This window comes from Strigops habroptila, chromosome 21, assembly GCF_004027225.2.
Source record: "Strigops habroptila isolate Jane chromosome 21, bStrHab1.2.pri, whole genome shotgun sequence".
Taxonomy (NCBI): domain Eukaryota; kingdom Metazoa; phylum Chordata; class Aves; order Psittaciformes; family Psittacidae; genus Strigops; species Strigops habroptila.
Window position 1 is genome coordinate 481,191 of NC_044297.2, and position 9,055 is coordinate 490,245.

General features: G+C 62.4%; 2 protein-coding genes across 2 annotated transcripts; one reads left to right on the plus strand and one right to left on the minus strand.

Annotated features, from left to right (window-relative positions):
* Positions 1–782: 782 nt before the first annotated feature.
* On the minus strand, positions 783–4,745 carry TMEM127 (transmembrane protein 127). The gene is made up of 3 exons (XM_030510026.1): positions 4,377–4,745; positions 3,175–3,339; positions 783–2,523 (listed from the first exon to the last, which is right to left on the minus strand). The coding sequence occupies exons 1-3, from the start codon at positions 4,618–4,620 to the stop codon at positions 2,216–2,218; spliced, it is 717 nt and encodes a 238-aa protein (XP_030365886.1). The 5' UTR covers positions 4,621–4,745; the 3' UTR covers positions 783–2,215.
* Positions 4,680–8,869, plus strand: CIAO1 (cytosolic iron-sulfur assembly component 1). Its single transcript, XM_030510019.2, has 7 exons — positions 4,680–4,865; positions 5,353–5,501; positions 5,968–6,079; positions 6,185–6,273; positions 7,547–7,748; positions 8,384–8,471; positions 8,549–8,869. Exons 1-7 carry the CDS (start codon positions 4,727–4,729, stop codon positions 8,787–8,789), a joined length of 1,020 nt encoding a protein of 339 aa, XP_030365879.1. The 5' UTR covers positions 4,680–4,726; the 3' UTR covers positions 8,790–8,869.
* The last annotated feature ends 186 nt before the right edge of the window (positions 8,870–9,055 follow it).

The following is a 9,055-nucleotide window of genomic DNA, read 5'->3' on the forward strand; positions in this document are numbered from 1 at the left end:
CCACACGGGGTGCCCTCTGGAACAGTGCCTCCAACACGGATATCCTCAGTTACTTACCCACCTAAAACTCCACCTGTGTGAAGCCTCCCTGGACAGCACTCTCTGTTGACCCACAAACCAGATCCCACAGTGTGGATGTCCACATCCTGATGTTAAACCTAAGGTGCCAGGACAGAAAGGTGGTGCTGGGCATCACCTACACACGGTGCCCTCTGCAACAGTGCCACCAACATGGCAATCCACCCCTGCTGAGCCACGTAAACCTCCGCAGGGCAGCGCTCTTGGATGCTCATAAACCAGCTCCCTACGTGCGAATATCCAGACCCTGCTCCTAAACCTAGTGTGTTACGACAGAAACAAACAGCTGGGCACGTTCCCCACAGGGTGCCCTCTGGAACAGTGCCACCAACATGGATATCCTCAGTTACTCACCTAAAAATCCATCTGTGCAAAGCCTCCCTGGGCAGCACTTTCCAGGGACCCACAAACCAGCTCCCAGAGTGTGAACATTCAGACCCTGAGGTGCCCCGAGAAGCTGTGGCTGCCCCATCCCTGGCAGTGTTCAAGGCCAGGTTGGACACAGGGGCTTGGAGCAACCTGCTCTAGTGGAAGGTGTCCCTGCCCGTGGCAGGGGTTGGGGCTGGAGGAACTTTAAGGTCCCTTCAACCCAAACCAGGCTGGGATTCTATGAATGTGGGGTTATGGAGGGCAGGTTACTGGGGGGGGCAGCACAACCACACCCCCCCCCACCTTTCCCCAACACAAAGCCAAGCTCCACGCAGCTCTTGCACCCCCTTTATTCCCCCCGAGTGGGGCTGGGGGAGCCCCATCCCCAGCTCCCACCTTGTTCCCGGTAGGAAGTGATGCCCCGGCCCCGCGCTGGGGGGTTTGTGCAGGAACCCCGAGTGCTTGTGCCCAGATGGGGACACTCGAGGCCCCTTCTGCAGCTCAGTCACCGCTGGGAATCCCAAACTTTTCCAGGCAGAGGCTGGAAACCTCCCGTTGAGGGTTTGAAGAGGCTGATTTCCCTCCTCGGAGCCACTCCAGGCACGGGCAGCGCTTCCCAGAGCCGAGTTTTCTGGTTTCATGCCACAGCCGGAGCCCCGGAGCGCGGCCGAAGCTCTTGCATAGCTGCTGCGGGTGCAGGGAGTGGGGTAAAAGGGACGAGCTGGGCAAAACAGCAAGAAAATAGGGAATAAAAGCATGAGAGGGATGGATGGGAACCTACATGGAGCGACATTCCAGTCTTAAAACTCCTTCCCTAAACCCCTGCGCCCTCCGTGGATCCAGCCTTGAAGATTCCAGCGCTGCGGTGCTCAGGTTGATGTGTCCCTGTGGGGTCTTTCGCTGTTTGAATTGCTTTGAACAGCCCCAAAATCCTGCTTCATCCCTCCAGCAACCTCCTCCAGGTCTGGAGGTGCCGGGTCGGTTTTCCCTCGGCTCTCTGGCGCTCCCAGGAAGGCGTTCACTCAAGGTCCAGCATTTCTCAGTGTTTGTGGAGGGAACCGGGATCATCAGCGAAGAGCAGGACATGAAAACACCGAGAGGAATGAAAGTAGGGGCAAAAAGCAGGAGTTTGGCTGGCGTGGAGATCGAGATCTTGCATAAAACCACGGGCAGAGGCCGGTTTTCCAGCCGGGAGCCGGCGCTGTGCCCAAATCTTGGTTAAAACCCCCCAGATCGGCTCGATGGGGGGACAAAGAGCTGCCCCCAAACCTGCTCCCGGGGGACAAAGAGCTTCTGGGACATTATGGGGGTGACAGGTCCCGTATGTTGGTCCCGAATCCGTCCCCATCCCGCCCGGAGCCTGAACTAAAGTGCAAACCAGGGAGCGGCGGTGACGGGGGGAGCGGGTCGGGCTCCCTCCCGCTGTGCCGGGCTAGAAGTCCCTACAAACCGCTATAAATACAGACACCGGGCGATGGGATGCCTCGGTGGAGGTGGGACTGAGCTCAGCAGGCTGCATGATTCCCTCCTTCCCGCCGCAGGAGAGCTCCAACGGGACAAAACACCGGGAAGGAGCCGCGCCGGGGATGACACCGCCGTTATTTCAGCCAACAGGGTTAAAAATCACATTGTGGAGTTCGTAGAAGAGATGGGAGGAAAACACGGACGGGCTGAGCCGACAAGTTCCTTCCTCCGGGTGGGAAGAGCGACGGCGGGGGGGGTGTGTGGGGATGTGGAGTTCTGGGGGGGGCAGGAAGCAGAGCCGGGATCAGGGGGTGTAGGCCGGCGGCGGTTGGAATTGGTTGATCACCTCGTACTCGGCTGGGTACGGTTCGTTCTCCTCCATCTCGGAGAGCAGCTCCAGCGCCTGCTCCTCCTCCTCGGTGGGGTAGTGGCGCAGCAGGTTGGCGGCCGTGGCGAGGATGGAGGCGCCGCCGGCGCCCGCCACCAGGTAGAAGCTGACGGCGAAGGTGACGTAGACCTGGGAGCCGTGGTACTTCTTGTGCTGCTGCTGCTGCGCCAGGATCAGCTCCGAGGCCCAGTAGCAGAACCCGATGACGGTGGCGCACTGGAGGACTGCGGGAGGGAGAGGAGACACCCTGAGCGAGCACCAAGCAGGGACGTGGTTTCATGGTGGATGTGGCTGAGCCCAGAGGTTTGGGCAGAGCTTGCGGTGAAACGGGGCAGTGTATGGCCCAAATCCATCAGGACAGGGGGAAAAACGCAGTGGAGGAGCACAGGGTGAGATGGAACCCGCTGAGCTACGCAAAGCAGAGCTGAAACGTTTGGAAAGCGGGTTTTTGGGAGCTAATAGGGGCAGCAGGGATGAATCATCGCTCCATGGTGAGGGCAGGGTGATGCTCGGCCTTTCCCTGAGCTGCCCAGGTCTCAGCTGGGAATTCCACCAGGGATAAGGGATATTAAAGCTCCTTCGACCTCACGAGTCAGAAATATATAACCTTTCTCCTCAGAGAGGTTCTAGATCATTTCTTTAAGGAACAAGACCCACCAGGAGACACTTAATGTTCATCCTTGACCGTTCCCACCTAGATTTAACTCCAATTTTCACCATGGAAGGGGAAACCCAGTGCAGGGGAAGCACTGTGGGTAGGACGGGAACCACAGCAACAACCCAAGGGATGGAAAACACCCTTTGGGGACTTTTTTCCATCCTTTTAAGGGTCTGTGATGGAAACCCCAACACGGGGTGTTCCTGCAGGGATTTACCTGTGAGGATGTGAGCGAAAGCATAGCGCCGGGTAATCTTCAGTGCCGGGTGCTTGGGCCCGAAGACATCCAGGAGGAAAGCGGAGAGGCTGCAGATGATTCCCAGGAAGCAGAAGGCGGCGATGACCCGGAGCAGCAGGACCGTCTGTGGGTTCATGCAGTAATCTGCGAGGGCAGGGAGAAGAGGCAGGTGCTGACCACCACAGAACTCTGCTTTTCCACCTAAATATCTCAATGGACAGAGGATTGTGTGGTGCAGTGACATGTGGGAGGGAAGGGATGGGATCCAAAGGGAGCTGGACAGGCTGGAGAGGTGGGATCATGGCCCTGGGTCAGGGCAATCCCAACCACAAACACAAACTGAGGAAGACTGGATGGAGCAGCCTGCGGAGAAGCTCCCCATGGCCCGGCTTCAGTGTGTGCTTGAGCCCAGAACCCCCCCGTGTGCTGGGCTGCACCCCCAGAGCGTGAGCAGCAGCTCAGGGAGGGGATCCTGCCCCTCTGCTGCGCTCTGGGGAGACCCCCCCTGCAGCACCGTGTGCAGGGCTGGTGTCCCCAACATAAGGACATGGAGCTGCTGGAGCGAGGCCAGAGGAGGCCACGAGGATGAGCAGGGGCTGGAGCAGCTCCCGTATGGAGCCAGGCTGAGAACATTGGGGCTGTTCAGCTGGAGAAGAGAAGCTGCGTGGAGACCTCAGAGCAGCTTCCAGTGCCTAAAGGGGCTCCAGGAAACCTGGAGAGGGGCTTTGGACCAGGGCCTGTAGGGACAGGGCAAAGGGGAACGGCTTTAACCTGCCAGAGGGGAGATTGAGATGAGCTCTGAGGCAGAAGCTCTTCCCTGTGAGGGTGCTGAGGCGCTGGCACAGGGTGCCCAGAGAAGCTGTGGCTGCCCCATCCCTGGCAGTGTTCAAGGCCAGGTTGGACACAGGGGCTTGGAGCAACCTGCTCTAGTGGAAGGTGTCCCTGCCCGTGGCAGGGGTTGGAGCTGGAGGAGCTTTAAGCTCCCTTCCAGCACAAACCATTCCACGGTTCCATGACTCGGTCACCCCATAGCTCACGCTGGGATCAATGTATTTGCGCTTCTCTCCTTCCCGACGGGCTCAGCCGGCACCGGAGCGGCTCGGGCAGGGGGTGAAGCCTCAGCGGGGTGCCGGGGAGCGCGGGGCTACCACGGAGGGGACGCGCTCCCGGCCCGGCCTCACCTCGGAGCAACTCGGGGTCAACGTATCCCAGGACATCGGCGACGCCGAGCTCCTGCCGGGCGCAGGTCCCGCCGTGGATGCGGAGCCAGGCGGGCTCGGCCAGCGCCGTGCACAGCGCCGTGATGGACAGCGCGCCGGGCAGCGCCGAGGCCAGGCTGCGCTCCGGCTGCTTGGGCAGCCCGCCGCCCGCCCCGCCCCGGCGCCGCCGCCCGCCGGGCAGCCCCGGCCCGCCCGGGGTGTACATCGGCTCCGCACCCGGCTTCTACCGGCCGCGGCTCCGCCTCAACCCCGCTTCCGCCTCTGCGGGCGTTCCGGTTCCGGCGCGCTGACGCTAGATCCGGAGCGCCGCGATGAAGGAGGCGCTGGAGCTGCTGTGCCGGGTGCCCGCGCACCCTGAATCCCGGTGCTGGTTCCTGGCCTGGAGCCCCGGCGGGGCGCTGCTGGCGTCCTGCGGCGGAGACCGGCTCGTCCGCCTCTGGGGCAGGGAAGGTGCGGCCGGGCGGGCGGGGGGGGTGTGGGGTGTGAGAGGGGCGGGGCTTGGGGAAGGGGCGGGGCTTAACGGGAGAGGGCGGGGCCAGGGACGGGGCTGTGGCGAGGGGGCGTGGCCGGGGAAAATGAGGGCGGAGCTATGGTTAGTGGGCGGGGCGCGAGGGTGGGGCCGTGGGAATGGGGCGGAGCCAGATGGGAATATGGGAGGGGCTTTGCTTAGGGGGCGGGGAATGCGGGCGGGGCTACCGTGCCTCGTGAGGGGCGGGGCCTACGGTCGCGGAGGGGGCGTGGCTAAATAGGAAATAGGCGGGGCTATGTGAGGGGGCGTGGCCAGATGTGAACGGTGGCTGGGCTGCGGAGGGGGCGTGGCCAGAGAGGGGAGCTGTGATTAGGGGCGGAGCCAGAGGGGGAGTGGGCGGGGCTAAGAGAAGGGGGCGTGTCCAGCGGTCGGGGGCTGTGGCCGCGCTGTGATGCCCGGTGCCCGCAGGGCCGGTGTGGTCGTGCCGGGCGGTGCTGGGCGAGGGGCACCAGCGCACGGTGCGCAGGGTCGCCTGGTCCCCCTGCGGCAACTACCTGGCCTCCGCCAGCTTCGACGCCACCACCTGCATCTGGAAGAAGCAAGAGGATGGCTTCGAGGTGAGACACCCCCCCCATTGCCCCCTCAGCCATGCCCAGGGTCCCCCCAACCTCATCCTGTGCCCACCAACGACCCCCTGAGCCCCCCAATCTCCACCCCGTGCCCTGCAACATCCCCCCTTGGGCCCCCCAACACCCCTTCTCTGCTCCCCCATCCCTGCCCTGTGCCCCCTAACACCCTCCATGCCCCACAGCCCCCCCCTTTGCCCCCCAATAGCCCTCTCTGTGCTTCCCAACCCTGCCCTTGCCCCCCCAACGCCCTCCCTATGTCCCTTAGCCATGCCCTGTGACCCCAACATCGTTTCGTGTCCTCCAACCCATGTCCCCCAATAACCCCCCAAACCCTCCAATTCCACCCCATATCCCCCAATACCCACCCCTGTGCCCCCTAACCCTACCCTGTCCCCCCCCAGCACCTCCTTGTGCCCTCCAACCCCTTCTCTTCCCCTCTCCTGTGCCCCCACAGTGCATCACGACGCTGGAGGGGCACGAGAACGAGGTGAAGTCAGTGGCCTGGGCTCCCTCGGGCACGCTCCTGGCCACCTGCAGCCGCGACAAGAGCGTCTGGGTCTGGGAAGGTGAGGGGAGAGCTGGGGGGTGAGGAGCTCCCATGGGGGCTGGGGAGGCACAACGGGGGGCCCCCAGCCCCGGGTTGTGTCACTGCACCAGCCTCCTCTCTGCAGTGGATGAGGAGGAGGAGTACGAGTGCGTCAGCGTCCTCAACTCCCACACGCAGGACGTCAAGCACGTGGTGTGGCACCCAAACCAGGAGGTACGAGCTGGGACACCCCCATTCCCGCCCCGTTCCCAACCCAGACCCTATCCCAGTGCTGGGAATGGGCCTGGAGAGCAGCACCTTAGGCTTGTTTGGCCCCACCAGCCTCCCGTTGGCTCCTGACAAAGGGAAAGAGCAGGAATGGAGGGAAGGAACGGGCAGGGAGGGGAAGAAAACTGGGTTGGAAAGTGGCTGGATGGCAGAGCCCAGAGAGTGGTGGTGAATGGTGTCACGTCTGGTTGGTGACTGGTCGCTAGTGGTGTCCCTCAGGGCTCAGTGTCAGGGCCAGTGTTGTTTAATATTGTTTAATGTTGTTTAATGTCTTCATTGATGATCTGGATGAGGGGATCGAGGGCACTCACAGTGGGTTTGCAGACAACATCAAGTTGGGCGGGAGTGTTGATGTGCTGGAGGGTGGGAAGCTCTGCAGAGGGATCTGGGCAGGCTGGATCCATGGGCTGTGGCCAGTGGGATGAGGTTCAACAAGGCAAAGTGCCGGGTCCTGCATTTGGGCCACAACAACCCCCTGCAACGCTCCAGGCTTGGGGAAACAGCTCATGGAAAAGGAGCTGCGGGTGCTGATTGATGGAGCTGAACATGAGCAGCTTGTGCCCAGGCAACCAAGAAGCCACCAGCATCCTGGCCTGGCTCAGCACCAGTGTGGCAGCAGGGTCAGGGCAGTGACTGTCCCCCTGGGCTGGGCACTGGTGAGGCTGCACCTCGAATCCTGTGTCAGTTCTGGGCCCCTCACTGCAAGAGAGACATTGAGGTGCTGGAGCGAGGCCAGAGAAGGGCACCAGAGCTGGTGCAGGACCTGGAGCACAAGTGTGATGGGGAACGGCTGAGGGACCTGGGGGGTTTAGTCTGGAGAAGAGAAGGCTCAGGGGGGACCTTCTCGCTCTCTCCAACTGCCTGACAGGAGGATGGAGCCAGGAGGGGGCTGGTCTCTGCTCCCAAGGAACAAGGGATGGGACAAGAGGAAACGGCCTCAAGCTGCCCCAGGGGAGGTTTAGATGGAGCTGAGGAACAATTCCTTCCCCAGAGGGTGCTCAGGCATTGGAACAGGCTGCCCAGGGCAGGGCTGGAGTCACCATCCCTGCAAGTGTTCACACCCCGTGTAGCCAAGGCCTCAGTGCCATGGGGCAGTGGTGGCCTTGGCATTGCTGGAGAACGGTTGGACTTGATGATCTTGAAGGACTTTTCCAGTTGATTCCATGGTCCTCAAAGAGGAGCAGGGAGGGATGTGACCTCACGCCCTTCCCTCGCCCAGCTCCTGGCCTCGGCCAGCTACGACGACACGGTGAAGCTGTACCGGGAGGAGGAGGATGACTGGGTGTGCTGCGCCACGCTGGAGGGGCACCAATCCACCGTGTGGAGCGTGGCCTTCGACCGCAGCGGCGAGCGCCTGGCGTCCTGCAGCGACGACCGCACCGTGCGCGTGTGGCAGCGGTACCAGCCCGGCAACCAGCACGGTGAGCACCGGCACCGCCCCCAGGTGCTGTGAGCTGCTGGGGAGCAGAGCGGGAAGGGAAGGAGGAGCAGAGGGAGAAAGGAAAGGGCAGGGAATGGAAAGGAGGAGCAGAGAGAGAAGGGAAGGGAAAAGAGAAGGCAGGGAGGGAAGAGGAAGAGAAGGGCAGGGGAAGGAAAGAGAGAAGGGCAAGAGCAAGTGGAAAAGGAAAGAAGGGGCAGGGAAGGATAAAGAGCAGGCAGGGAGGGGAAAAGAACGGGGAAAAGAGTGGGAAGGGAGGGATAAAGAGTGGGCAGGGATGGAAAAGAGAAGGTGGGGGGGGAGAAGAGTGGGATGGGCTGGGAAGAGGAAGGAAAAGAGCAAGCAGGAAAGGAAAGCAAGCAGGGAAGGGATAAAGAGCAGGCAGGGAGGGAACAGAGAAGGCAGGGAAGCAAAAGAACGGGCAGGGAAGGAAAAGAGCAGGCAGGGAGGGAACAGAGTGGGCAGGGAAGGAAAAGAGCAGGAAGGAAGGGATACAGAGTAGGCAAGGAGGGAATAGGGTGGGCAGGGAAGGGAAAGAGTGGGAAGAAAAGGGCTATAGAGTGGGCAGGGAGGGGAAAGGAGCAGGAAGGGAGCTGAGGTTGTGCTCTTGCATCCCAGGGGTGGCCTGCAGCGGCACGGAGCCCACGTGGAAGTGCGTCTGCAACCTCTCCGGGTACCACACGAGGACCATCTACGACGTGGCGTGGTGAGTGCTGCTGCTGCGGGAGCCCCAGCCCCATCCCTGTCCCGGCAGCGCGGTGACACCATCCCTGTCCCCGGCAGGTGCCACCTCACCGGGGCGCTGGCCACGGCCTGCGGCGACGACGCCATCCGCGTGTTCGAGGAGAGCCCGAGCGGCGCCGCGCAGGAGCCGAGCTTCAGCCTGGCCGCGCACGTGCCGCGGGCCCACGCGCAGGACGTCAACTGCGTGGCCTGGAGCCCCACGGAGCCCGGGCTGCTGGCGTCCTGCGGCGACGACGGGGACATCGCCTTCTGGAGGTACCAGCGCCCCGAGAGCTGCTGAGGAGCCCGGCCCCTGCTTGGACTGTGCTGGGGCTGGGATCTGGGTCTGCCCCATGCTCAATAAATTATGGAATCCGGGAATGGTTTGTGTTGGAAGGGAGCTTAAAGCTCATCCAGCTCCAATCCCCTGCCGCGGGCAGGGACACCTTCCACTAGAGCAGGTTGCTCCAAGCCCCTGTGTCCAACCTGGCCTTGAACACTGCCAGGGATGGGGCAGCCACAGCTTCTCTGGGCACCCTGTGCCAGCGCCTCAGCACCCTCACAGGG

Bases quoted from the DNA above. Each gene is read 5' to 3' on its own strand.
- TMEM127 (XM_030510026.1), bottom strand. From the start codon at position 4,620: ATGTACACCCCGGGCGGGCCGGGGCTGCCCGGCGGGCGGCGGCGCCGG. The intron at 3,340-4,376 runs GTGAGGCCGGGC...CTGCCCTCGCAG, and splicing joins TGACCCCGAGTTGCTCCGAG to ATTACTGCATGAACCCACAG. The intron at 2,524-3,174 runs GTAAATCCCTGC...TCCCTCCCGCAG, and splicing joins TTTCGCTCACATCCTCACAG to TCCTCCAGTGCGCCACCGTC.
- CIAO1 (XM_030510019.2), top strand. From the start codon at position 4,727: ATGAAGGAGGCGCTGGAGCTGCTGTGCCGGGTGCCCGCGCACCCTGAA. The intron at 4,866-5,352 runs GTGCGGCCGGGC...CGGTGCCCGCAG, and splicing joins CCGCCTCTGGGGCAGGGAAG to GGCCGGTGTGGTCGTGCCGG. The intron at 7,749-8,383 runs GTGAGCACCGGC...CTTGCATCCCAG, and splicing joins CCAGCCCGGCAACCAGCACG to GGGTGGCCTGCAGCGGCACG.